This window comes from Phoca vitulina, unplaced genomic scaffold, assembly GCF_004348235.1.
Source record: "Phoca vitulina isolate PV1807 unplaced genomic scaffold, GSC_HSeal_1.0 scaffold7, whole genome shotgun sequence".
Classification (NCBI taxonomy): Eukaryota; Metazoa; Chordata; class Mammalia; order Carnivora; family Phocidae; genus Phoca; species Phoca vitulina.
The window spans coordinates 71,091,562-71,119,144 of record NW_022589710.1 but is presented as its reverse complement, the minus strand read 5'-3'; the positions used below and the strand labels follow the sequence as shown (position 1 = coordinate 71,119,144).

At 68.0% G+C, this 27,583-nt stretch overlaps 2 protein-coding genes across 2 annotated transcripts in view; both read right to left on the bottom strand.

Moving 5' to 3' along the window:
- The window catches only part of CRIP2 (cysteine rich protein 2), a 4,978-nt gene extending 3,599 nt beyond the window's left edge, over window positions 1-1,379 (bottom strand). Inside the window, exon 1 of the mRNA XM_032404678.1 lies at window positions 1,272-1,379. Coding sequence (XP_032260569.1) covers window positions 1,272-1,314 — 43 coding nt within the window. The 5' untranslated portion in view covers window positions 1,315-1,379. The remainder of the gene's footprint in view (window positions 1-1,271) is intronic.
- Window positions 1,380-4,901: 3,522 nt separating this feature from the next.
- MTA1 (metastasis associated 1) overlaps window positions 4,902-27,583 on the bottom strand; it is a 39,248-nt gene continuing 16,566 nt past the window's right edge. The window contains exons 3-23 of the mRNA XM_032404711.1: window positions 26,348-26,415; window positions 20,852-20,945; window positions 17,695-17,745; window positions 17,401-17,527; window positions 17,269-17,332; window positions 15,683-15,800; window positions 13,202-13,304; window positions 12,465-12,564; window positions 11,933-12,121; window positions 10,894-10,968; window positions 10,757-10,815; window positions 10,297-10,412; window positions 9,909-10,060; window positions 9,627-9,816; window positions 9,416-9,505; window positions 8,241-8,393; window positions 8,080-8,115; window positions 6,427-6,438; window positions 5,538-5,569; window positions 5,187-5,338; window positions 4,902-5,104 (exon numbers count right to left, since the gene is read on the bottom strand). Coding sequence (XP_032260602.1) covers window positions 4,954-5,104; window positions 5,187-5,338; window positions 5,538-5,569; window positions 6,427-6,438; window positions 8,080-8,115; window positions 8,241-8,393; window positions 9,416-9,505; window positions 9,627-9,816; window positions 9,909-10,060; window positions 10,297-10,412; window positions 10,757-10,815; window positions 10,894-10,968; window positions 11,933-12,121; window positions 12,465-12,564; window positions 13,202-13,304; window positions 15,683-15,800; window positions 17,269-17,332; window positions 17,401-17,527; window positions 17,695-17,745; window positions 20,852-20,945; window positions 26,348-26,415 — 2,132 coding nt within the window. The 3' untranslated portion in view covers window positions 4,902-4,953. The remainder of the gene's footprint in view (window positions 5,105-5,186; window positions 5,339-5,537; window positions 5,570-6,426; window positions 6,439-8,079; window positions 8,116-8,240; window positions 8,394-9,415; window positions 9,506-9,626; window positions 9,817-9,908; window positions 10,061-10,296; window positions 10,413-10,756; window positions 10,816-10,893; window positions 10,969-11,932; window positions 12,122-12,464; window positions 12,565-13,201; window positions 13,305-15,682; window positions 15,801-17,268; window positions 17,333-17,400; window positions 17,528-17,694; window positions 17,746-20,851; window positions 20,946-26,347; window positions 26,416-27,583) is intronic.

Here is a 27,583-nt window from a genome sequence, read left to right as displayed (position 1 = left end):
CCAGCTACCGCCCAAGCAGGCAGAAGCGTTTTCCGGGCTGTCCACAGGACTGTCGGCCCCAGCCCTGGAGAGCCCTGAGCTGGCCTGGCTGGGGGCAGACTCGTGGGCAGTGGGACTGGCAGGAGGACCCTAGCGCTGTCCCCTCCCCTGAGCCTTGCAGGGATGAGCCCCCTCTGGGATGGGGACCGAGGACTGGGCCAGCTCCTGGGGAGGCAGCCGGAAGCCCCTAGGCTCCCAGCCAGGCCAGAAGCACTCCAGGCCAAATCCGGTCCCTCCCCTCTGGGAACAGCAAACAACCGTCCACCTCCTTCTCCCTCCCGTCAGCAGGGAAGCCAAGTGGCTGCCTTCACCTTGGCCTTTCCCCATTCCAGACCCTGACCACTGCTCCCACAGTGACCAGGGAAGGGTCCCCTGTCTGCCCCCACCCTTCTGACACTGTGTGTCCCTCTGTTGAGGGTGTTAGTGGGAGGATCAGGGGGCAAAGTCGGGAGAGGATCAGCCAAGAGAAGACAGAGTGGCTGAGTAAGCCAGACAACCGGGTGCGAGCGCCAGGGAGTGGGTGAGCGCCAGGGGTGCCGCATACCCAGGGGGCATATCAGCAGAGACCTGCTGCCCCCTCCAGTCCCGGGCTGCTGTGACCTTGAGGAGGCAGGGGCGCTCGGCCACCTCGCTCCAGTGCCCTCTCACGCTTGTGGGGCCCCGCTTGTCATCCCACCCCACCCACAAGAAAGTCCTGGGGAAAACTCGCGCCAAGCAAGGGAGCACGTTGGGACACGCAGGAGCTAAGAGGCCAAGGTCGCCCCCGCATGGACTGAGTCCAGCCGGAGCCCATATCTGGCCTGGCCCGGTGTGGGCAGAGGTCGAGCTGGAGGTGGGGGGGGGGTCACTGCTCCGGGCCACGCTCTCCCGGCCACGTGTCCGCGGAGAAGGGCCGTGAAAAGCAGGAGCTCACGGGAGGCTCCCACAGCGTGAGTGCGCCCTGCCCGACAGCGCCCCGCTCCACGCCTGCGAACCCCCAACCTGACCCCCGACCCGGCCTCATCCCGAGGACCGCGCACCCCCGCCCGACCCCACCGGCCGCTGCGGGGTTCGGGCGTGGCTGCCCCCGCCTCGTCCAGCTCCACCCTCCGGCCGCACCCGCGTGGGCAGCGCGGCGGGCCGTGCTCGGGGCCGCGCATCCCGGGACCGCGCATCCCGGGGCGGGGCGCGAGGCTCTGCGGCCGGGGGCTGGCGGCGGAGGGCGGCGGACGCTGGCCCGGCCCAGCACTCACCGAAGTACACGGTCTTGTCGCACTTGGGACACTTGGAGGCCATGGTCGGTGCGCCCGTCGACCCGCGCCCTCAGCCCGCGCCCGTCTCCGCGCCGCCGCCACCGCGCCGCCGCCCCGCCCCGCCCGCCGGCTGCCCGCGCACCCATTGGCTCCGCGGCCGGGGCGGGGCCTCGGGAGCCCGCTCCCCGGGTCCGGCTGGGGGCGCCGCGGGGCCGGGGGCGCACCTGCCGGGGCCGCGAGGGTGGCCCGACCTGCCAGGCACCCCGACGCCGGTGCCTCGCCCGTGTCCATGGCAACGCCGGAGCCGGGGCGGGGGTCTGCAGCCCCACGGTTCCGGGGCATTCCTGGCTGTAAGGGCCTCGGCCCGGAAGGCCGGCCCCTGGACACGCAGACGGACGCCGGGCTTCGGCGCCCGGTCCCCACCCCTGGAGGACCCCACCTACCCCGCCGCGCGCCCCCCCACCCCGCCCCGCGTCCCTTTGTTGCTCGGTTTCTATGGCAACGGCCGCGCGGTGGGATCGGAGCCGGATTCCTGGCGGGTGCGGCCACCTGGCCCGGTCCCGGTCCTGCCCCGCCGCCCGCCCCCGCCTGACACCGTCGATGGTGCTGACGGCCAAGTGGGTGGAGGGCAGGGCGCCCATCACTTCCAAAAACAGCGGGAGAGAAACTGCTGGAAGCGGGAGAGGGGGAGGGCGCCAGGCCGTGAGGGGACCTGGGCGTGCCGCAGGCGCGGAAGGCACTGTCCCCGAGCTCTCCACCCAGGGGCGGTAGGCAAGGGAGAAGAGAAGGGGGAAGAGCCCGGGCGTGCTCGCTCTGCAGGCGCTGTGCTCCAGTGGGCTGCTACTGCGGTCCGCCTGCTCCCCCCTCCCCACGTATCCCGACTCCCGCCGCGGGCACCCCTCCTCTGGACCCACTAGCTCGGGGCCCAGGGCCTCTGACCTCCAGCCTCCAGGCCCCGAAGCAGCAGTGCTAGGCATCTGCCAGCACTCAGGGTCCCCCTTCCCGGGCTCCACAGTCCTCCTCCCAACAGGGGCGTTCCTGACCCCTCCCAACCCTCCCTGCCTCCATCCCGGGGCCTGAAGAACCTGGTCCTACCACCCCTGGGGTGGGGGATCCAGGAGGACCCCTTCCTCTCCTCCCTGAGGCTCTGCCTCCCAATAAGCTCTTCCCTGGGCCTGCAGCCCAGCTGAGCCTCAAGCCCAGCAAGTGGACAGAAACCCCAAGCCCAAATGACCCCACCCAGTCTGGGCAGCTCCCTCAGAGCACCCCTTCCCCCTGCCCCATGTACCAGCCAGGCTCCTGGGGTCAGGTGTATTTGCACACTGGAGTGAGAGTCTCGGTCCCACCGCTCTCCAGAACCCAGACTTTCACCGCAGCCCCGCCTTCGCCCAGCTCCCTGGGGCCCCCCCACCCCCTGCACGCACACCCTATAGCCACTGCTGTTCCTGCGAGGACAACAGCCCAGAAACATGTGGCCCCCGCCCCCCAGCCTCATCTGACCAGCCTGACCAGCCCCCCTTCCCGCCCGCAGCCTGACTCTGGCCCCTTGCCAGGCAAGGCAGGAGAGGGGGGCGGGGAGGCCTCAGCAGTCCTCTCTTCCTGGACAGGGTGGCCAGCCATGGGGCTCCCCCACACGTCGGGCATTTGCAGCCCACTCCTTGCTAAGGCTGGGCATCAGGTATCTTCCGTAAGGAGGTTATGTGTGGGAAGAGCCTGGGGCCCAGCCCTGCGGGGACAGTGACGGGCATAGCAAGGGAAAGGCGTTGGCATGGGCCAGGAACCCCTGGGCAGAGTGGGGGGACAGATCCCGGATGTGACAGGGCTCTTCTGGATCAATGGACACTGAGTAGCAGTGTCCACCTCTGAAACCACAGGGGGCTACAGGCGGGGGCAGGGACAGGGCAGGACAGGCTCCCAGTGAGCAGGATGGATGGGGACAGCAGGGTTCCAGAGAAGCCCATCGATGGCGGGGCCAACTAGCCAGCCAGGTGTGGCGGCAGGTCTGTCCCCTGGGGCCGTAGTGGCGTGGCGTCCTGGCAACGTGGGTAAATAGCACCTAGGACCGTCTTGGCTCTGTGGCAGGGACCCCCGGGCAGGGCGGGGGGCAGGGGGTTTGGAGGTGCAGGCAGGCCCCTCCTGGGGATGACCTTGCACCTGAAATCCCGTGTCTGAGGAGGGAAGAGACCCCTGCCCCGTCCTCAGACCCCAAGGTTGGGAAGAGGCTCCTAGGCAAAAGCTCCTTGCTGAGACACCACAACTCAGTCTCGGGGCAGGGTGGGGGCACGAGGACTCCAGCAGATTACAGTCGGCTGGGAGGGGCCACTTCTTCAACACCCTGGCCTGTCACCTTACGGGGCCCCATCACGGGCTGGGGGTGGGAGGCCAGGACTCCCTTATCTGTCTCCAGCGAGGAAGCAGAAGTGGTTTCTATTTTAATTCCCTGGCTGAGATGTGAACACATCACGGCGGGACTGGGGGGCAGGAGGCAGAGCTCAGGGAGGCAGGAGGAGGGAGCCCCACCCCAGGAGGGCCCGGCTCAGCCTTCTACAGGTGGGCTGGGGTGGCACAGACTGAGAGGTGTCCCCCCCAGACCCCTCTCTCCAGTGGCCAAATAGCTCCGGCCTGTAAGGGTGGGTGCAGAGGGATGGCCAGAGGTAGAATTTCTGAGAACGACGTACTTGCTGAAATCTGAGCAAATTCTCACTCTGGAAACTCCACACCTGCTGGGGGTTGGCCCTACGGCTCTGGGCAGAAATCCTCGGACAGCTGGGGCAGGGTTCTGCCAGGAGCAGGGTGGTGGGCTGGCCTGACCCAGCTGTGTTGGCTGCCCCGGTGGGAGGGAAGCCACGCTGAGCCAGAGGATCCACGCACCTGCCAGTCTGGGTCCCAGGCCACGTCTGGGCCACCCCCCCCCGCCCCCGTCTCAGCCAGACACAGGAGGTCTCAGCTCCACTGTGGGAGGGCCCTGAGCTCTGGCCGGCCCTCTCCGACCTCCGTGGGCGAGAGGGCGTCCTGGGGCCGGGCCCTGCTCGAGGCAGGTGTGTGGGACAGAGGCAGAGGGACGACAGAAACCCCAGCCCAGCCTGGAGGCCAGGAGAGCCGAGGGTCCCCCGGTGCTCACGGGGGCTTTGCTGCTGCCTGGGGCACGGGCCGGGCCCGGGATGGCCTGAAGCCCCAGGCAAGGGGAGGGACGGGGGACAGAAGACACGGGAAGGGCTAGTTGGTTTTTTCTTTTTATGAGTTTTTTTTTCTTTGTTTTTTTTAATATGAAAATTACTTGAAAAGACCAGGGGCCAACCCCACCAGGCAGCTCGGCCAGCCGCTGGCCGTGCCGATCCTAACATTCCAGATGTAAGTTACAGAGCTTAAGTTCATCTACAAAAAAAGTAATAAAAATAAAATTTAAAATGGCACCTTCAACAGAACACAACAAAACCTCCGGCCGGCCCGCGAGGCCCGCAGGGCAGCTCCTCAGCTCCGCTCCGGCCAAAAAGTAAACACAAAGCTAAAAACGAGTCCTCGGCATTCTGGGAAGCAGCTAAACGGTCCTCTTCCCGAGGTGTCCCAAAGGAGCGGTTTCTCTGCAGTGGGGGCGAGAGGGGGCACTACCAAAACCGGGCGGCGGGCGGGCGGGCGGGGGGGCGGGCTGTGGTTGCGGTGGCCTCGCGGGGCGGCGGGGCGCCTAGTCCTCGATGACGATGGGCTCGTCGTTGACGGGGGCCGGCGGGGGCGGCCGCAGCGGCAGGGCCTGGCTCTGGCGCAGGGCAATGGGCTTGTAGGGCCTGCGGGCGGCGCGCTTGGTCTCCGAGGACGATAGCAGCTTGCGGATCTTCCTGTGGACAGAGCGACGCCCCCAAGTGACAAGGGTGCGGCGGCCGCCCCCCTGCTCACCCGCGGCCTCGGGGAGGCCCCCACCTGGTTTCCTCGGTGGCCATGTAAAACACATCATCGGGGGCGTCGATCCAGTTCATCCTCCGCCGCTTGACGGGGGGCAGGGAGCCCCCCCGGATCAGGCGCACTTTGGTGGGGTAGGACTTCCCGTTGAGCAGGAGGTTTCGGCTTGGTCCCTGCGGCAGGGGGAGGCGTGAGGGGGACACCGCGGGGACTGCACGCTGCCCCCGACACCCAGCAGGAGGCACGCGGGCCTGGCCATCTGGGCCGCCTCCCGGACTGCCGAGGGAGCTGTGTGCAAGCAAACGGCATGTGCGCACACGTGCAGGGGTAGGGGTCCTGCCGGGCCCGCCTCGTCACAGCTCGCCCTCTTACCATGTGCCTGGTCTGTCCGTGGTTCGCCAAACCTGACAGGAGGAAGAGCGGAACGTGAGGCCCGGCAGCCAGAGGGCGGGACACCTGGAGCCACGAGGTCACGGCTGCCTCGGCCTGCCCCGGCCCCGGCCCAGCCCAAGCAGCCCCCAGGTGATCCCACGGCTGCCGGGGCTCCGAGGACCACCTCTGGCCTGGCCAGTAGGACCGGCACCGCCTTGGGCTCGACGCAGAAGGCCCGGAGCCTCGGGTCCGACAGCCCGCTCCCTGGCACGCGGGCCACCCGCCCGACGGGGCTGACACAGATGGAGCGTGGTTTACGCGGTAGCCGAGCAACGCCGAGCCCTGCTGTAAACACCGTGCTACCAGAACCCCCTCTGCAAGGCGGCCCCTCCTCAGGCAGCGCTGCACAGACCCCGGGAGGCCAGGCCGCACTGGGCTTCTGCCCAAGGGGCTCCAAGCACCCCTCACTGACCCCCGGGCTAGCAGCCCTGGAGGAGTGGATGGAAGCTTCTAGAAGTGGCCAGGGCAGACGCTGCCACCCTACGGGCTGGGGGTCTGGAGCCGCGGGCGTCCGCCAGTGCCTCCGCCCGAGAAGGCACCGTCCTAGGTCGTGGTCCACATGCCCCCGGAACCCAGCCAGGTGACCCCAGGGCCGTCACCGCCCCCCGGCCCCGCCTGCAGCGCAGCGCGCACACGCGCACAGGAAAACGCCCGTGTGTGAGTGTGCGAGCCCGTCCTGCCAGAGGCCTTCCAGAACTAGCTCTTCTTGGCCGAGGGCTGTCTCTTGAGCAGCGCCCCCAGAAACCACCTGCTGGCTGGGGGGCCCTGGGCAGGGCGAAGGGAGGGGCTGCGCACGGGGCCTGCAGCCCCCGGGCCCGGTGCTACTTACCCAGGTAAGTGCCTATCAGAGCGACGGGTGCAGAGGAGAGAAAACACACGGTTAGTGTTGGTTAGCACGTGCACTGCCACGGGCCGAGGAAGGTGGGTGCGGAGTGGACGTGCCCGGCTGGGCTGGGTTAGTGGGTTAAGGCCCCAAGGGTGCCCCGCAGTCCGGCACTGCCCCAGGCGGCCCTGTGCTGTCTCGGGGGGCCAGCTGTGGCCTCTGCAGCGCTCCCGGGGGGCGCCCACCAACGACGCCCTTGGGGCCCGCATGCTGCGGCTCAAGGAGACACAGAAGCGTACCGATTTGGTGAACCGAAGAACACAAGTAAATTATCCTTATCTACCGCACTGGCCACTGGCTTCTTACAAAACAAGCCCCAAGCCCAGAGACGGCCGCTGACTAGCACCGGCTTCCACTTCCGTGGGACGTGACCCGGTGGTTCCCGGGCCGTCTGCAGCAGAGGGCAGGCGAGCGGCCCAGGCCCTGGTGCTGACACAGGGCCCGGTGGCAGGCCCCGGCCGGAGGGCTGTGGGGGCGGCCGCCAGAAGGGTGGGCGGGGCCCGGGGCAGCGTCCAGGGGCAGGGCCAGGCTGGACGGCCGCTGCCCGCTGCCATCTCGCAGGTCCCTGGGCCTGGCCCACCGCCTTGGGGGCAGGGGACTCTGGGCACATCCATGCTCGCTGGCCCATGGTGTCGGAGTGCCCACACACGACCCCGAGCCTCCCGTCACCAGAGGCTCTGAGTGCGTTTCCCCCTTCCTTCCCTCCGGCCTGCTTCCCCTCCGCCTCCCTTCTGCGCGGATCCTGCCGCAGGCTGACCCTGGGGAGCAGGAGCTTCTGGGACCCACAGGCCCCTCACTGCCACCACGGCCACCCCTCCCTCAGCACTTCATTCTGGAGCAGCCTCAGAGCCCACGGACGCCCCTCGCATCCACAGCGGGGGGGCATCTGTGGACGGGCCTGGACAATCAAGAGTCCCGCTCCGGACACGCTGACAGCCTGGGCACTTGACGGTGGCAGGGTCCCACCCGCTTCCCGTGCCCCCTCGGCCAGCCTCAGTCCCTTCCCCTGGGACCCCTACCCTGCGGGGCCAAGGCCTGGACATTCACCTGGGCCTTGAATGCCTCCCCGGGCCGTGCTGACCACGCCCACCGCTCGGTCCTATCTGCCCCCCCCCCCCCCCCCGCCCCGCCCGCCCCCCCCCCCCCCCCCCCGCCCCGGCCCCCCCCCCCCCCCCCCGGGCAGGGCGCACAGGAGGGCCGTAGGCACAGCACGGCGGCCCCGGGAGCGGAGGCTGATGGCATGCGGGCGGTCACAGCGCGGTGGCGGAGAGTACAGGCAGGCGGGGGCGCCAGGGCTACCCGAGCGAGGACAGTCCACTGACCGGGCACTGGGCCGGGGAGGAGGGGACAGCCTGTGAGCCGGAGGCCCCAGGGCGGGACGCAGCATTTGGGGGCCTGTGAGGCAGCACTTGGCCCTCTGCCCGGTGACACGGGAATGGGGGGCGCATGGGGAGCGGGGTGCGGCCCGGCCCGCGTGGACTGCCCCATGGGCGTGCCCTGAGCCGCCCACCGTGCACCATGCACGCAAGAGCACAGCACGCACAGGCACCGCACGGGGGCTCGCACGGCGCCCTCACCAGCGGCCGCCCCAGGCCTTACCCCTACTGGGCATCAAGAGGCGCTTCTTCATGTTGCCTGCCAGCGCCCGGCGGCGGGAGAGAGAGGAGAGAGAACACGGTCAGCAGGCGTGGGCGAGGCAGGGGCGGGGCTGGGCACCCCGGGGCCAGAGGCCCCACCTGGCCGCCCCAGCAGAGACTCACCATCCACCCCGTTGTGCTGCTCATAGCTCCTCTTGCCCAGGATGGTGGGGGAGCCATTGTTGATGACAGGGGCCGACTTGGCAGGGGTCAGGCCGCCGAGCACGCCGGACACGCTCTTCACGGGGTCGGGCTTGGGGGGGCGGGGATGGGTCTCTGTTGGGAGCAGCACGGGGGGGGCACGCTTTGTGGGAAGCAAATGGCAACAGCCACCCCCAGGCCCCACCGTGACGGAGGACGACCACGGGGCCCACTGGGGCAGAACACACCACCAGTCCTGCACCTCAGGGTGTCCTGGGAGCAGGGAAGAGCCACGCAGGGCCGGGCCCCACAGGCGGCTGGGCGCCCGCCAGACACAGCCCCATAAACAAGCAGGCCCATCAGAGGTGTCCAGGTCCGGGCCACCAGAGTTGACGGCAGGGGGCTGGCTGCTGGCCAGACAATGAATTAACAGCCAGGCCGGCCCAGCCAAGGACACGGCCCACGAAGGGCTGGGCCACGGCAGGCTCAGGCCTGTACCTGCCAAGGCTCCCCAGCCCCTGGTGGCTCTTTGGATGGGGCAAGGCCCAGCCCCACGATCCAGACCCTAGACATCCGATGACGCCAAATCCACTTGCGTCCACACGGAACACACTTAGCTCATGGTTCTGGAATGTCCTTCACAGAAGGTCAGCCACCTCCATGCTGGGAGGGACGGGCTCAGGATCCTGCCCTGAGCCCAGCCAAGTGGCCAGCCCTGCTCCCCCCTGCCCTAGCTGCCGATGGCTGGCTGAGCGGTGGGCAGAGCTGAGCCAGGGGGTGCTGGCCGAGGGCCCCCTTCACCCCCAGCCCCGTGAGCTGCGGACCAGGTGTACGTGCCGCTCACGCGGCAACGGACCTTCCTCTGGGGCTGGGGGTGAAGAACCGTCCTGCAGGTGCGTGCAGTGGACATCCGTCCTGGGTGCATCCAACCCAAATCCTGGCCCCCCCCGCCCCCCCATGGGCTGCAGCAGGATGGGGGGTGGGGGGACAGGGACCACGGCAGCTCCGGCCCCAAGGGCCCCTCCAGGCCTGGCACGGAGCAAGGTACCACAGGGGCAGGCCAGGGGCCTGGGCAGCGGCAGCCTGGGGGTGGCTCCCTCCCTCGCGGGCGCCTGCGCACACATCGGCCCCACGGTGCTGGGCTGGGGCGGGCTCACCGAGATACCGGAGCACGGCTTCCAGGGGCTTCCGCACGGCCTGCTTCAGCACCAGTGGGCTCTGGGAGGCTTCGGGCAGCCGGGCCGTGCCTGTGGGGGCCGCACACGTAAGGGGAGCCCGGGGCCAGGACTCCCGGTGCCCCCGCCCCCCCGCCGCCGGTGAGCCCCTCCCGCAGCGACCGAGCCCGGGGCCGGCGGGGACGACACTCACACTCGGCCTTGATGGCCGCGCTGTTGATAGGCATGTAGGGGTGGCGGGCGGCGTGCCACGGGCGGAGGATCTCTCGGCAGAGGCGCCGGGCGATGCGCGTGAGCTTGGTGGTGTGCAGGTAGAAGGCCTGTCTCGTCTTCATGGCGAACTTGGGGCTCCCGCTGCTCCGGGCTGGGATGCCGTGGGGGCTCTGCGGAAGGGGGCGCGCCGCCCCAACACAGCGCCATGACCATGGGCCGGGCACCCGGCCACGCGTGGGGGCGGGGAGGGGTGCCCACTTACCATGTTACTGCGGTTTGGTCCTGGCCTCTCTCCATCTAACCGGGTTGGCATTTTCAAGCCACCATATTTCTTCCAATATGTCCAGCAAGATGCGCAGAGGCGACACTGCATGTTAGGGGGACCCCAAGAATACCACTGGTAAGACTGGGCGGCTACGGACAACAAAGTTGGAAATAGACGGGTCCTTAAGCAGAACCAGTGACGGCAGAGAGCATTACACAGTGTCGCCCGCCCGCCCGCTGAGCTGCCCCGCCGCGGACCCAGGCACCCCGCAGACCCGCCAGGAGGGTTTCCCGGGGAGGGAGTGGCCCCAGCCCGCCAGGACCCCGGGATGGTGCAGGGCGCCCAGCGCTGCGGGGGGCCCCGATGCCGGGCGGCGGGCACTTACTGTAACAGCTCTCGCAGGCTCGGCCGGCCCCAGGGCTCTGGCCTGGCGCCCCCGCGCCATTCACCACGCCTGCCTTGACGTTATTGACGCTGATCTGGTTCGGGTTTGGCTTGTTACTTAGGGTAAGGGAGAGAGGGAGGGCGTCACGGGAGGGCCAGGCCGCTGGTGTGCAGCTCCCAGGGAAGTGAGGCTGTTGGGCACCAGCAGCCGCCACCCATGCGGGCCGGGGGGGCCGGCCTCCCCTGCAGTCCTGGACGCCGCTGCGGCGAACGTCGAGCCCGGTCTACACCCCAGCTCTGGCTGGCAGAGCTGTGCCCGGCTCAGCGTGGAAGCGCGGGCCGGGTGGCGTGGGCTTGAGTCCTGACACCTGTACTAGGCGGGGGCCGCTCCCCACCCGCCCAGCCCGCGGTCCCCGGGGCGGCGAGCACACGCCGGGGGCGCACGCCGGGGCCGCACTTACTAGTTGGGGATATACACTTGCTTTAACTTGCTCTCCGCTTCGGCTGCTTTCAAGCGTTTCTGGAAACAGGAAACAGAGGTCAAGGGCCCGGGCGGGGAGGGCTGCCCGCTGGGCGCAGGGGCGAGCCGGGCGCTCACCTGCTGCACGTATCTGTCGGTGGTCTTCCACATGTAGTAGTACTCGATGATGCTGGTGAGGGACTTCCAGGGCAGCTGCACGAGAGGGGGCCGCGCATCGTGGGGGCCCCCCGAGCAAGGAGCCCTGCCCTGCGGCCCCGCCCAGCGGAGCCCTGCCTGAGGTCGGCAAGGTCGCCGTCACGCCGCTCTCCCCGGCCCCCCCACCCTTCCTGCTCCGCCTACGGAACCAGTGTCCTCAACACAGAGGAGGCGTCTGTGGTGTGGACGGACCCCGAAGCCTGCCTCATCGCGTCCAGGATTCAGACCCCGTCTACACTAGGTCCACCCAGCCTGCTGCCAAGGCGGCCGCATGCTCACAGTGGGGTCCCCGCCCCGCGGCCTCCGTGTGTGTCTGGCCAAGCGTTACCTGCGGCCTCATCTGGCCGTCACTCTTTTTTGGGAAGGTCTGGCTCACTGTGTCTGGGACGTCAGCAAGTGACTCCCTCAGACTCGGGGCGAGCGAGGACAGGGGCTCCCTGCTCTGCCCTCCACGGTCCTCTCTACCTTTGGCGGGTCCCTTCTGCCTTCTGGAGACTTATCAGGATCCCGCCTGTGACCTGTGACGCTCCTTATCAGACGCTGGCCCGCCCGCCCGCCGTGTCCCCGCCCGCCGGGGGCTCCGGGCGGCCCTGCCACCTGACAGACGTGCTCCCCGCGGGGTTCGCTGTGGAGGCGGCGGCGCTCCCCTCAGCGGAGCACTCGTGTGGCTGAGCACAATGGCGGGAGGGGTGCGCGAGGGCACGGGCCCTGCCTGAGCTGCAAATCCCAAGGGCTCACGGGGGACACAAAACGAGGACGTGTAAGGAGAGACTCGGTGGCTTAAACAGAACCAATTAACCACAACAAGCCAGGAGGACCCCGGTGCTGCCCGGTGTGGACCCCTGACCCGGCCGCAGGAGCAGCTCTTAGCCCGGGGCCTGCCGGGAGCCGCAAACAGACGCGGGGGCGCCACGCACGGTGGCCCTGGGGAGGGGTCTGGCGCCCGCCCTGTGGCACTCACGAAGTCCTGCTGAATGTCTGTGAAGTCTTTCCCGTACTTCTCCAGGGCCTCCTCGAAAAGGCTGGCCTCGGAGGCCGACCACTCCTCCATCTCGTCCCTGCAGAGCACGGGCCCGCCCTGCGGCACCAGCGCCGAGATGGCCTTGGCAACGTCGTACACGCTCTTGTGCAGCGTGTCCATGGCGTGGAACTGTGGCGGGACACAAGGGGTCACCCAGGCCCACCCGCCCGAGAGCACACGGGACAGTCCGGGAGGCAGCTGGGGGCCCGCGGGGGTGCAGGTGGGCTTGTTCCCGGGACGAGCCTGCTGGGCTCTCCGGAGGGCAGGGGGCGGACGCGTCCCAGCCACGTGCAGCCAGCAAACAGACGTCGACCTGCTTCCTCGCCGCCATCCCGTCCCCGCCTGCCCTGGCTCGTGCGGCGACCCGAGGGGCACATGTGCCCTGCACGGGGCAGGGACGGGGCAGCCAGGCACAGCAGGCCCCGGGCAGGTGAGGGTCCTGTGCAGATGGCCCAGCGTGTGGCCCACTCACCAAGGTGATGTCCCGGGAGGCGGCCGCGGCGCTCATGTGCAGGCTGGGCTGCCGGACGGAGCTGCTGCAGTCCAGGGCTCGCGCAAAGGTGCCCACGGAGCTGGGGGTGGCGGGGACACTCTGACCACTGGGGGCCCCGACGCACAGAGGCCCCAGCCCAGCCCACAGCACACCAAGACCGCAGGACACGGCGGGCCGGGAGGCCCCAGGGACAGAGCGTGGCAGCCACCGCCCACGGCTCAGCTCCCCGAGCTCCTGGCAGGGCGCCCCCTCCATAGTGAAGGCTCAGGGTCCAGCTGAGAGGCAGGGAAGCCCCCTGCACCCTCACAGGGACTCCCCTCCCGCTGGCCCTGCCCCAGGGCTCCACGGGGGGAGGGGATGGGGGTGGCGTCCTCCTTGGAGCCCTGCCTCCCTCATGGCCCTAAGGCCCCAGGTCCTTCCTTCTCAGCTACGCCCCGCCCCCCGAGTCTGCAACAGCCCACAGCTCATCTGGAGATGGACACGCATCTCTGCCCTGTCCCGGGGTCCCGGGAGCAGCCCCATCTGTGCCCGGCTGCTCGTCTCTGCAGGCCGCGGCCCCGGAGGGACGCGGGGAGGCGCACAGGCCCCACCTCTCAAAGCCAGAGCCGCCCCCAGGCCCCCACGAGCAGTGTCCATGTCCAGGGACGGGCAGGGCAGGGCAGCCGTTTAGCGCCCAGGCCTGGGGTCCGGGCAGTACCCTGGTGCCCAGAACTCACCGGGCCACCACCAGGAACTGGTCGATCTGCTTGTCTATGAGCGGGTTGTGTGCCTCCCACACCTTGGTCTCCAGCCTGGACTGGTCTCGGCCGTCCTCCTCACCTGCAAGCAACAGAACAGTGACGCCAACAAGACCCGAAGACCCCCGCGGCTTGCAGCAAGGCCTTGGAGAGCCGAGCCTCTGCCTGCTGCCAGGGCCCTGGGGGACGGGCCCATCCGCCTCCTGGCGAGCCCGGGGGGTGAGGCTGCCGTCGGCGTGCACACACACTTCCAGGCTTGCTCGGCACGCAGCGCATTTTCTCCTCGGCAAACACAGCGCCCCGCGGCTGCCCCGCCAGCCCGCCTGACGACAGGGTGGGGCCGGGTGAGCCCCGCGCGGCGCGTGCTGCAGGCCGAAGCGGCAGTCGTGACGACAGGGGCAGAGGAGGCTCGCTTTGGCTTTGCTGATCAAGCTCCCGCTCCGGAGACAGCGCGCCCAGCGACCGGGACACGGGACGCCGATGTGGCCGCGTCCGGCGCGGGTGTCAGCCACCCAAGGGCCCCCTCACAGTGCCAGACGGGCCGTGTTTCCGTGTACCCCCTTTCCGGGAGGGCCCCCCGCCCCCAGAGCCCCGCCATCCGGCAGGCACGACGGCGTCTGAGGAAGGAAGCTCACTAGCAGAGAACAGCACAGAGGTGCAGAAGACGCTGGGGAGAGTTCGCGCCCCCGCGCGGCCAGCCCCACACGAGCAGGACACCCCACAACCGTCCCTGGGCAGCTCCCTGGGCCGCAGCCACAAGCAGCTCAGGCAAGCAGGCCGTGCATGTGCCGGTGACCCACTCAGCGCCCCTTGCTGGCGGGGGCAGCGAACTCCAGACCAAGGACAGGGACCCTCGCGGCCGTGTCCCACCCGCGTCAGCGCCCAGCCAGCCCACCACGGAGCCTGCGTGAGCAGGGGGCTCGAGCCGGGCTCGGAGTGGCTGGGGAAACACGCACTCCCTCGCCTCAGGGAAGGTCAGGCCTTGCGGGCCCATCTGGGGTCACGGCGCGAAAGCCCCCCACCGCAGGGGTGTGTGACGGATCCGGGGCCGAGGATCCAGACGTCCCTCCCAGTTGGCCCAGATGGAGGCTGGGGTTTCGGGGGCCGCGCGAGGTGCAGGTTGAGTATGGATGGGGTGTTCCTGGTGTCGTAGGTGCTGTCCTTCCCGGGGGGACTGTGTGCTGAGACCCGCCACCTGGGGTCCAACGCCTCCTCGCCTCGAGAGTCCGGGGGCCACCCCAAGCTAAGCCTCTTAGCAATTTCATTCCCTGGGAGGGTCCTGGGCTCCAGGGGGTGTGGAGACCCCCTCGCTGCAGCACCCAGGAGCTCACTTGCCCCAGGCCTGGGCCCCGCACCCCCGAGGTGGCCCTCACGGCCCAGCACCCAGGTCCCTGCCCAGAAAACCGAGGGCCTCTGACGTTCAAGCCACTCTGCTGTCACCAGATCCGTCACCCTCAGCCAGACAGGGAAGGACAGGGGGAACCTGTGTGCTTCCTGGCTCCTTCCCCTGCCGACCTCCAATTGGCAGGACCCCCCCGCCCGACAAAAAAACCAACCACCGAGGAGAAAAAGCTGGTGTGCAAGCACGCAAGTGTACACGTGGGGTCACGTGGGTACGTACGTGGGGGGCACACGTGCATAAAAGGAAGTAACATGCGTAAGCCGACACCAGACGTTTTCAAAAAAACTAGACCAGCCTCAGAGAAATGGGACATCACGTGCGTGGAGGAGACGGGAGGCCACGGGAAGGGACCGTCCACACTCAGAACGTGTCCGCAGAGAAAAGCAGAGGTCGGCAGACGTCGGAAAGGAGCCCCGGGACCTCGTCTGGCCGGCCCAACAGCGCAGGGGGCCGGCCGCAGGGCCCAGAGACCCTGGCTGGGCCTGGAGCAGGGGTGCGACACTGGGGGTGCTGAGAGCAGCAGAGAACGCGGATGGGGGCTGGGCCGGCTCCGTGGGAGCAGCTCAAGTGATGAGAACCCCCAGAAAGATCATCACGGCTGACTGGCCGCGTGGCTAGCCGCGGGTCCTACGTCACGGCCGACGACTGTTCAGCCGAGAGAGAAGCAGGGGCGGGAGGGGCGATGGGGGACGGGCTGGGGCCGGGAGCCCGGCGGGGCAGCTCCCCAGCAGACAGACGGCCACGGGCAACACCGGCCGCGACGCTCCAAGCCCAGCACCCCCGCACCATCTCGCTTCTCAGGGACCCAGCCGCTGACAGCCGCGTCCCGCCCACCGGCCACGCACCGCCCCACCTCTACCTGCCCCCGACGCAGGACGCGCGGACCCTCTGCTCACCGGGGGCTGTGCTGGGTCGCCGACGGCACCGCCCACCGGCAGAAGTCGGCGAGACCAGAAGATTCATTCAAGGAAGTTTTTTCAGAGAAAAAGCTTAAAAGAGCCGCCCGAAGGAACCTCACCCCGCTGGCCCTGCTCGCCAGCCACCGCCCTGCGCCCTACCTTCCTTCAGCAGGTCAGTGATATCCGCCTGGTACCGGTTTCCCACGCGGATCTCTCCCTTATCGGCCAGCAGGGTCTTCTGCTGGGGGTCGTAGACTAAAGAATAGAAGAAGAAATCCTGAAAGACAGCACACGAGACCACGTCAGCAGGGCGCCCCGAGGCCTCGCCTGGAGACCGCCCCGGGCACGGAGAGCCTGCTGCGCGGCCGCCGCAGGACCGTGGGACTGACGACCCGGAGAGCGTCCAGTTAGCAACGCAAATGCCACAGCGCTGCTCACGTGCGGCCGCCCCAGGACACGCACACGCGGGGCCGCAGAATGTTCTGGACCAGACGCCCGGGCTGCCAGCCCTTCTGACCCCAGCTGCTTGTCTCCTGACGTTCAGCTGTGTCTCTCAGAAACTGCATCGCGCTGGCTGGCTTGTTTCCCAACGGCAAGCTTGCTGACCTAAGCCGCGAGCAGAGGCCTGGCCGGCGCACATTTGGGGTTAGGGCGCCTGGGCCTCCTGCTCACCCCTGGATGCTGCCATGACCGTGTTCTCGGCCCCCTGGAGGCCGGGCGCGGACACGATTCACAGCATCTTCACCACGGCTCAGCGGCCTGTTTTCCCACTTGTGACAACGATGTGCTTCCTAAGCAGGTAAGTGGACACTGGCAGGAAGAGCCAGGCCCTCGCCCTCGGGACACACGCGTGCCGCCATTAAACCGTTCCGTGTCGCAGCGGGCCATCGTGCTGAGTCTCTGCGCCGTGTCCCGTGAAGCCCCCCCACCACGGGGACCCTCGGAACGGCAGGCAGCACCCCCTGTGCTCCCTCCCGCCCACCGGCATCCAGCACCTTCTCCAAACGTCTCCCTGCCTGCTCTGCGGGACGGACTGTGGGCCTGTCCCCTCCTGGCGGCTTCCCGGCCTCCCGACTCTGAGTCAGGGCTGCGCACGGCCATTCCACACGGCCGCACCCTGTCCCCCTGCAATGCACCAGGCTCTGCACGGTGGGAGGGGGCTGTGGCTGCGCACACAGGTGCCAGCTCGGGCCACCCGCCCCCCACCTGTCCCTCTCGTCGCTAGCGTGCCCCCGCCCCTCCAGACCCCATCTGGCCCCCTTGGGCCGTTTCTCCGCCACCTCAGTGCAGCCTCTGCCCAGGCCATGCTGCTCCCCAGGGACACATGCATTGTTTGCAGACATTTTTGGCTGTCACCCTGGGGGTGGCCTCGGTGGGTAGCATCCTACAAATGCATGAGGTCCCCACTCGTCTGTGGAACAAGAAGGCCGGTTCCACGGCCCCAAGCCCCTGACAATGTGGATGTTTCTGGTTTTGCAGAAGTAGAAACGCTTCCCGTTGCCTGGCCAACACGGCTCTGGATGAACACAGTGAGGGTTCGAGGCGGCGGCCAGCGCGGGTCCCTGTCATGATCCCTCCAGGCCGTGCCCCTGCCGGTCCTCCAGGGATGCAGACACGACCCCGGGAAGCCGAGCAAAGCACCCAGCGCCCAGCCCCAGGGTGGCTGCGAGCCAGGAGGGACTGGGCCCCGAGGGACGGCGGCGGGGGGTGGGGGACGGCCCCAGGGCCTCTGCGGCTGGCCTCACCTCCCGCTCCAGGTAGGACTTGAGGGATTCCGTCTCGTTGAGCAGGGTGACACTGCACTTCCCTCTGCAAGAGGAGGGCGCGCCGTCAGTGAGGCAGGGCGGTCCCCAGGCACCCTCCGGGCCGCTGGGTACCTGATGTGAGTGGCGGGCAGTGACTCCAACTGCCGGGACAGGAACAGCTCCCGATGCCGCAGCTGGTGCTTCAGCTTCTCGGGCAGGTCCACCATCTCGGGGTTCTCCATCTCCTCCTCCATCTCTCCTGACGGGTGGGTGGTTCCTGTGAGCCCGCTGCGCGGCGCCGGCCCTGCCCGCCTACCCACTGCCCCGCACCGCGCAGATGGACAGAGCAGCGGCCACAGGGCGGGCGGGTCAGCTGCCGCCACCCGCCCAGCCGGCGCGTGAGGACCCCCCGCGGGAGCGGCTCACCTTCCTCGCCGTTGTCGGCCCCCGGTCCGGTCTTGTAGCAGACTGACAGGGCTAGACAACAGACAGACAGCGCCCGGACGGCGGGTTAGCAACAGCACCGCCCGCCCGCCCACCTGGCCGCCCGCAGGCCGAGGAGAGGAAGCAGGGACGGTGGGGTGGACACGGAGTCCAAGGGGCGGGCCCAGGTCAGGTCAGCAGTGCGTCCACCACCCCAAGCGTGCCGACCCGGGGCCTCGGCCACACCTCCAGGGCTGGGACAAGGATGCCCACCGGGAGCAGCCAGGACGCGCGCGTCTACCCACGTGCGCGTGTCAGGGTGCAGGGCAGCCCAGCCCACGGCACTGGGGGTGCGGTGCCCCCGGAGGCACAGTGGAGGTCCGGGGCCATGCAGGGGCCGTGGGGGGCCAGGGCAGGGCAGGGGCATGCAGAGGTCGGCCACCCCACGGGGCTGCGGCACCTGGACGGCACCTGGGCAACCCTGGGTCTCTATCCCGGGGCCCTCAGCCCGCACGCGGCCCTCTGCCGCCCCCCTGTGGTGACTGAGGGAGCTCCCAGGCACCTGGGGCTCAGACACAGGTGGGTGGGCCACTGGAGCCCGAGCGTCCACACTGCCGGCCTTGCACCTCCCTGCCCACTCCCGCAGACCCCCCAAGCACCCTGCACCCCCAGCCTGGGGACACCACCATGTCCAGACACCCACCAGCCAGCCCACCTGATGCTCACGCCCATCCTGGGACGGCACGACGGGCCCGGGCAGGGGCTAGGCACGGGCCAGAGACCATCATCCTGGGCCCCTCCCCAGCCTGACACAAGCCCACTGTGGCTCCGAGACCCCACCCATCAGAGCCGCCATCAACAGGGGTGAGGAGGGGCCCCAAGAGTGGGCAGGGCTTGGGTCACGTCAGCACCCCCAGGAGACGGGGGGAGAGCCCCCCACCCCAGCGCTCCAAGCCTTCCTTCAGGCCCGGTGGACCCTGCAATGTGTGTGGTGCTCGACCTCCAGGAACCCAGGGAGTCACGTTGCGGGCGGCACAGAAAACCTGCCTCTGGGATCCAGTGTGTCCTGGTCCTGGGCCCCGAGTGGGGGGCTCTGTGCTCCCACCCCACCTAGCTCTGACACACACCCCAGAGCCCCCCGCAGCTTGCTCTGGGGGTGTCTAGGGAGGGCCTGTCAGCTGTGCCTGGCACTCTCCCAGGGCCAGAGGGTCCTGTTCTCGGGACAGCTCTGCGTGCACGCGTGTGTGTGCATGTGTCCACGTGCGCCCGTGTGTGTGCAAGGGCAGGGCAGGGGGCCGTGGCCACAAGGGGTCAGGGCTGAGCAGACTGGCTGGAGGATCCCAGGAAGGCTTCACTGCTGCGGGTCACCCATGTGGCCCGGGGGCATCTGGCCTATGCTGGGGCTGGAGACCTGGCAGTGGAGGGCGGGGGCTTCTGTCTCCCGGGCCCCCAGGCCCAGAAGAAACCCCGTCAGCTGATGGGCTGTTTGGGCCAGAGGCCTCCCTGAGCAGTGGGCTCCCTGGGTCCCTGGCCAGAAGGTGCCCCAGAGTGTCCTCACACCCGCCCCTGACGCTGGGCTGGAGCCTGGGCAAAGGGCAGACTGGTCTCACCCGGGCTGCTCCAGCCGAGATGGCCAACGGGACGTGGTTTCTGGGAAAACCACTACGAGACAGAGAAGGCCTCACAGAGCACGGGGGCTCCAGGAAAGCACAGGCAGGGTCCTGCCCTGAGGTGGACCCCGTCACGCACCCCACTGCAGCACTCTGGGGGGCCTTGGGGCCACCGCCCATCCCATCGGCTCCTGCCTGGTCCTTCCGGCAACACTGCCCCCCACCAGCTCCCTTCACGTAACGCTAGCCCAGCGCCCTCCTGGAGCTGACCTCCACGGTGCCCCACAGCAGGATGGCCTGGAGGTGAGGACCGCGACACTCTGGGCCAGGCAGTGGACGTGGGTGGGGAGATCCTCAAGCACCAACACCCCAAGTCAACAGTGACCCCCGTGTCCCACCTCTCATGCTTCCCCCCGGGGGGGCAGCTTCAACACCTACGACTAGACCCAGAGCCACCTGCATCACAAGCGCACAGTGGCCAAGGAAACCAGAGGAGGGCACAAGATGCACCGAGGCCCAGACCCACGCGGCCCCCACGAGCATAGACACCCCCAGCGGTATCACCTGGGAGGCCAGGCCCGGCCAGCCAAGCACCAGCTCTGCTATCCACCCCGTGTGGTGCAGGGGCCTGTCCTGGGGCCCAGTTGAGCTGTGCTGATCCTGGCGAGGGCCCTTAAATGCACCGCAGTGCTTCGCCCCCTCATCCCTGAGGCCCTGGGAGACCCAGTCCTGGACCGACCGCCTCGAACCCCTCCAGGACCCAGGGAGGAGGCTGGTATGGCCTGGGCGTCCAGTCCCTCACACCAGCATGCTGGGGGCACAGGCTTGAGTCCTGCCTTGACCTGGGGCCCAGAGGACCAGGTGGGGCCCGCACCCGCCCAGACACACCTGATGAACTCATGAGAACAGTACCTGTCCCCAGGCTGGACGGCCCTGTAGACAAGCACCTGGGGGACCAGGGGCAGGCACATTCCACGCCTGCTGGGAGCCGTCCCCCCACAGAGGCCAGAACCCCCACCCAGGCTCAGGCAGATCCCACCCTGAGGACGGGGGCTCTGGAACCCCCCCCCCCCCCCCGTCACTGCTGGCTGGAGGGGCCGCGTGGGACCCCAGGGCGTGGAAGCAGGTACAGGCCAGTCCCCAGACTGCGGCCACCTGTCTGAGAGCGGGAACGCTGGCCCCTGACTGGGAGGGGGCTCCCGGCGCTCGCACTAAGCTGCTGGGAGTCCCTGCACGTCTGGGCTTCTGACACTCAGGTTCAAACTGCAGACAGACGAACTTTGTTTCTGAACGCACTGCCGCAAAGAGCAGTGGCTTTCGGTGAGGTCAACAGGAGCAGCAGAGGCCCCCCACCCCTGCAACACCCAGGGAGTGCTCCCCAAAATCAATCATGCGAGGGAGAAGCCCCAGGGCAACGACACCAGGCTGAGTGTCCACAGCCTACGGCCAGCACGCAGCAGGGCAGGTGGGGGCCGACCCTGGGGAGGGCGCAGGGCAGGTGGGGGCCGCAGGGTGGGCCGCCCCCCACCCCGGGAAAGGCCAAGACTCACTGGCGTGCTTGTCGGCCAGGGCGATGAGGGTGCTGGAGATGTCCCTCCTGCGGTAGAAGCACACCACCTTGGCCTCCACGTTTCCGTTGGCCGTCTGCAACAGCAAGGCAGGGTCTGAGGAACACGCCGACTTACGGCTCCCCGCAGGGCCGGCCCCAGACGGGACCTGGATGGGACCACGGCTCCCTGGGACCTCGGACCCGGGGAGAGGATGCACGGCGCACCTCTACCCTCCAGGTCTGTCTTCCCTCCACCCCCGGTGCCATCCTGCGGACACATGTGGACCCCGGCCCGCCGGCCCGGGTTCCCTCCTGTTGGCCCATGTCCCTCCCCCAGGTCTTGCTTGCTCAGGGCCAGAACCTGGCAGACATCTGGCCACCAGAAAGGACAACTGTGCCCAGAGGTCAGCCAAAGCCTGCCATGCCTTTGGCCCCTGAAGCACCTGCCTTCCGGCACCCCTCTGGGCCTGATCAAGGCCAGCACATCCCCGAGCAGACCCCGGTACCAGGGGCCTGGATCCGTATCAGAAACAGAAGCAGCCAGGGGCGGCCGGGGGGCCAGTCGGGTGAGCGTCCGACTCTGGATTTCAGTTCAGGTCCCGATCTCAGGGTCGTGGGATCGAGCCCCACGTCGGGCTCCACGCTGAGTGGGGAGTCTGCTCGAGATTCTCTCCCCCCTTTTCCCTGCTTGCGCTCTCCCTCTCCCAAATCAATCAGCCTTGAAAAAAGGAAACAGAAGCAGCCCACGAGGGGCTTGGAGCAAGCAGTGGACGCGCCAGCCCTGGGGAAGAGGTCGCCGTCCCAGCGCCCAGGGACGCCTTTAAAGACTCAAAGAGCTCCACACACAGGACGAGAACAAGACGCCGAGGGAGTCTGCTGGGCGGAGAGCCTCACAGGAAGAATGGACCTTTCCTCCACTCAAAGGCGCTTATAAAACTTCTAATAATAACACAAGGCTGACCTGCCATGACTTTGTACGACTCGGCGCGCTGCCCTCCTATCATCGAACAAAATCGTCTTTGCGACCTCAAGTTTTAGGTACTTAATTCCACGAGGCCAGCAAGCTTTCAAGAAGTCTGGGGACTGTTCACACGTGGACATGAAGTGGAGGCAGGACCAGCTCTTGGCCCCACGTGCCTGCACACGCACGGGCAGGGACACGCACGCGCGCTCGCACACGCTCACACACACATGGGCAGGGACACGCATGCGCTCTCGCACACAGGCAGGGACACGCACGCGCGCTTGCACACGCTCATACACGCACGGGCAGGGACACGCATGCGCTCTCGCACACGCTCACACACGCACGGGCAGGGACACGCACACATGCTCGCACACGCTCACACACACATGGGCAGGGACACGCGCGCTCACACGCATGGGCAGGGACACGCATGCGCGCTCGCACATGCTCACATGCATGGGCAAGGACACACGTGCTCGCACACGCTCACACACACACAGGCATGGGCAGAGACGCGCTCGCACACACACGCACAGGCAGGGACACGCACGCGCGCTCGCACAATCACACGCACGGGCAAGCACATGCACGCGCACTCGCACACGCTCACACATGCACGGGCAGGGACACGCGCGCTCGCACACACGCTCACACACGCATGGGCAGGGACACGCATGCGCGCTTGCACATGCTCACACGCACAGGCAGGGACACGCGCACACGCTCGCACACGCTCACACACGCATGGGCAGGCACACGCACAGGGACACGCATACACACGGGCAGGGACACACGCGCACTCGCACACGCACGGGCAGGGACGCGCGCACGCTCACACATGCTCACACATGCATGGGCAGGCACACGTACGCACAGGGACACACATACGCATGGGCAGGGACACGCATGTGCGCTCACGCACGAGCAGGGAACGCATGCGTGCTCGCACACGCTCACACATGGGCAGGGACACGCATGCGTGGGCAGGGACACGCACATGTGTTCACGCTCACGCACGGGCAGGAACACGCATGCACAGGGATATGCACACGCGCTCGCAGGGGCACACACACGCACAGGAATACACACGCGCAGGGACATGCATGTGCAGGGCCGCGCCCCAACAGCGAGGGCCCTCCATCGGGAGAATGAAGACTCTGTACCCAGTTATCAAGACAAGGGGCGGCACAATGCTGGGTGGCGCCCTGGTCTGCAGCGCACGGACACCAAACCGTTAAAGACACCATTTGTCAGGGGCGCCTGGGTGGCTCAGTCATTAAGCGTCTGCCTTCGGCTCAGGTCATGATCCCAGGGTCCTGGGATCGAGCCCCGCATCGGGCTCCCTGCTCAGCGGGAAGCCTGCTTCTCCCTCTCCCACTCCCCCTGCTTGTGTTCCCTCTCTCGCTGTCTCTCTCTCTCTCTCTAATAAATAAATAAAAATCTTAAAAAAAAAAAAAAGACACCATTTGTCATGATGTCGGCTACAGACCCGTGGACACTTTGCATCCAAAGGCTTCACAAGGCTGCCCAAGCCACGGATCCCAGATCACAAAGTTTCTCCTAAGAACGGTTCCAGAAACCGCCTGCCGGGCTCCAGACGACGAGCCACATCCACTGGGCCCGGGACGCCCAGGACCGTCGTCAGGGCCACACGGGCGTGGAGGGGGAGGTCTGACACAATGGCCACCGGAACTTCATCCCTGGGATGGGATGGCAGCCTTGTGTCTGCAGGGTGCAGCCCACGGCTCCCACCCCCAGGCCCTGCTGGGGTCCCTGCACCCCGGTCCCCGGAATGGGCGCTGCGTTGCACAGCCTAGCCCATGCAAGGCCTGGCTCAGGCTGGGCCCTGGAGACCCGGGACGTCCAGGACTCCCTCTCCCACGAGCTCCCCTTGCTGGTGCTCAGGACTCCCGGGGGCCCCACCCGAGCTGCGGTCCGCACACATCCAGGCAACTGTCTCCTGTCGCGAGGGCAACATGCAGGGCCGGGGGCAGGCACTCCAGGCGGGTCCCCAGGCCCTCCCCGTGGGGGCCACAGCCCCAAATGGTCTACCTTCGGTGCTTTGTTGTACCTTTCTGAGATTCCCACATCCCATATTCCAAACCAAACACCAATCTTCTAAAATTCAAGGATTCCCTGCCAGGCCTCTGCTGCCTTCTGGGCACCTCTGGCCTGGCCGCCGCTCCAGACCCCTCCCCACGCCTCCTCAGCTCCCCTGCCCCAGGTCCCTGCTCCTTTTCTTCCAAAACGGCAACTTCCCCCAGTGCCGTGCAGACCGAGCACGGTTCTGAGGAGAAACCGCGACAACTACTTTGAAGGTCTGCAACAGCCCAGGGTCACTGCACTAACACAAGCCAGGCTTCGCAGGAGGCCTCAGGAAAGGAGGCCCCAAACGCAACATGACCGTTGCTACGGTCTGTAGACAAGACTCATTTTCAAACTGTTTTCCATTTACAGAAAAGGGGTGGAACACAGTGTCCCTGCCCCCCGACACCCCACCCCGGTACCAGTTCTGCCCGGCCCCCATCTGCCACCCGGCCCGGCCCCCACCCGCTACCCGGCCCCCACCCGCCACCCCGGCCCCCACCCGCTACCCGGCCCCCACCCGACACCCGGCCCCCACCCGACACCCCGGCCCCCACCCGACACCCGGCCCCCACCTGCCACCCGGCCCCCACCTGCCACCCGGCCTGGCCCTTGGGCCTGGGCTGGTCTCCTGCACTTCCTACTGACCGCATGCTGGACCCTGGGTTTCCGGGGGGCACTCTGCTCCTCAGCTACACCTGGGCTCCGGCTCTATTCCTGCCGACAGCTCTGGGTCCTCCCTCGCACCCCAGACCTGTCGCCCCGCCGCGTCCCAGGCCCCTTTCTCTGTGGCACCAGTGCTCCTGCCCGGCCCTTCATTTCTTCTGTGGCCGGTCCACCAGCTCCTCTCCGTGACCGCGGACATGGCTTTCCACGTTCAAGGCCTTCCTTGAACACCCGGCACGTCTGGGCTGTTTCTCCTGTGCCTGAGGGGCCCCAGGGTCCTGGGGGCCTGTGGGTAGGGTGGCCCCACCAGGAGGGCCCGCAAACTGACCTCGTAGCAGCCCCCGCTAGAACTGCACCTGCCGGTGGGGCCTGGGGGCCCAGGATGTGCCCGACCCACGCCCGTGCCTGTGGGCCAGCACCCCCTGCCCCGCTCAGCAGCCCCCACTCTCTTCGCACTCTCTGGTGCCGGAGGGTCCCGAGGCCTCCTGCCGGGAATGCCTGCTGCTGGGGCTATCTTGCACCCCTCGGGGTCCGCCAGCCGCCCGCCCCCCACCTGACCTGTAACACTCAGGCACACAGATGCGGACGCCAGCGTGGGCTGTGGCCGCTGCTGGGCTGGGCCCTGCTCTGTCTGTGCCTGTCACCCACTGGCCGCCACAGGCGGTGCGACCTGACCTCTCGGTGTCATGTCCAGAGCGAGGGGCAGGGGCTGTGCTGACCTGCTCAAGGAAGCCACCTCCAGCCACCTGCCTGGCCCCGAGACCCACGGTCCGCGGCAATTCCAGGGGCGGCCCCGGCTGCCCCCACCACGCTCGCCACTGCCATGGGAGGGGTCCCTGAGTCAGCACGTGCCGACGGGTGGCTGGGTGACCACGGGCACCTGTCCAGATGAGATGCCGCCCACCCCTTCTCCTGCCCGCCCTGGCAGGCGGCCAGCAGCTTCCCGCCAATAAGGCGCCTGCAGGGCACACGTCCCAGCAGGGGCCCCACGACGTCCTGGTGCTTCCCTTGGCCCGGCCACCTCCGGACACGGCCCCAGGCTCACCCCTCCCCCCCACGTGGCACGTGCAGCAGGAGGCTCTCAGTGAGCAGGGACGGCGGGTCAGGGCTCAGCTGCAACCAAGTCTGATCTTCGGGGGACCGGTGCCCTGACCGTCCCACCCCATCCTGCCCGATCCCAAGAATCCCCAGCCACACTGCTGCACAGGCTGAGGTCCCGGAGAGCAGCTCCTCGAGGGTGGCCTCACGGAGCACAGCGAGGTTCTCCCCCCCCAGTCAGGGACCACAGGTCTCTCCCCAGGGAGGAGCCGCAGCGGCCTCACCCCACGGGAGCCAAGGGAAAGGGGCTGCGGGGCCGGGGACTCTGCTGACCCGGGGTTGCGGTGGCCCTGCAGGACCTGCTGGCCTCTCCCCCGGCACTGCCCGGAATGCCTCCCATCAGGAGGCCAGCAGGAGAGGCGGGGAGGGTGGCCGGCAGCTCACACCTCTGCAGGCCTGGAGCGAGGGGGACGAGAGCACCTCAGTGAGTGGGAAAGAGACAGCAGGTGGGCAGGGAACCCCCAGTCGGCCGCTTTCTGGGCGCTCCTGTCCTGCTCAGGGCCCTGCAGAGCACACCCCTCTATGAGGCTGCAGGGACTCCACTGACCAGCTCTCCAAGGAGAAGGACCCAGGTCTAGGCAAGTGACCCTGGGGACAAATGGACCAAAAGATCTGCGGCCAGCCCTGAAGCCCCAAGGGGCCCCCCAGCCCCACCCCACAAGGCATGCCTGCACACGCTACCTTGTTGAGCTCCTCGATTCTGCGGATCAGGTACGGGTTGCTGGAGGAGTTCTCGAAATAGACGTAGTCTGCAAATAGGAGTAGAGAGTGAAACCCCACAGCACTGAGCCCCAGGGGCCAGGGGAGCCCCAACCCCCCCCACACCCACGCCCTCAGTTCTAGGGGCCAGGAAACTGGAGGGAATGAAGGAGAGGGTGCCCCCACCATCTCGGTGGGGAGCCAACGGAACCAGACACATGCTGCTGGGTACTGGGCATGGGTCCAAGATGGGGGGGAGGGGGCTGTCCCAGGCAGAGGCCTGCAGCCACCCCGCCATCCCGGGGGTCCCACACCAGCTGCCCCCAGGACCTCCGTCCCTCCTGGGAGACACTGTTAGAGTCAGACTGCAGCCTCCGCCGGGGCACAGCTTCCCAGGGGCTGCTGCTGGCCTGAGAGGTGGGCCCCAGTCATGCATGCTGGCGGGCAGACAAGCGAGCACGGCCAGCAGCAGTCCCAGAGACCACGTCAGCATGCGGGAGGATGCCGGGCCCCTGCACCTCCTCCCCCGGCCCCATGCGCCCCTGGCAGTGAACGGAGGCCAGGGCTTCCCGGGCATCCCGGGCGGAGGCAGAGCTCGGTGGGACGGGGACGGAGTCAGGTGCCAGAGGAACGCGGTCCAGAGGTGCGGCCGCCACCCGCCAGGTCCCCCAGAACGCCATGTCGGCACGCGCATCCCTCTGGCTCCGCAGCGGGCGGCCTGGGCTCTGTCTCAGGGAGGCTGGCAGTCACCCGAGATTTCCCAAGAGGCCCACGGTGGGAGGCTGGCAGACTCCCACGGAAAGCCCAGGACAGCCACGAGGCCACCCAGTTGTCAGCCTGGCCACCTGGCTGACGCCTTGCTGTCGCAGGTCCTTCACAGCAGCTGGGGACGAGTCCCCAGCACCAGGAAAAGGCCAGGCTGCAGTCCCCACCAGCCTGCACCAGGAACGCCTTCCCCCTGCCCCTCGGTGCCCACACGGAAGGCCTGCAGTCCCTCCCCAGGGCAGTTCTGCAGAGGACGGCCAGGCAGGAGGCTCGTCTCAGCTGGAACCTGCTTAAGGCCTGGATACAGCCAAATGCCCACACCTCTGCCAGAGGACCTCGGCCAGCTCCATCCCACAAGAGGTCCTACCAAACAAGCATCCGCCCCCTGCTGTGGCTGCGCACCTGCCCTGCACCTGTTGGGGCTCACCAGCCGCACACACCTGCCCTGCCCTG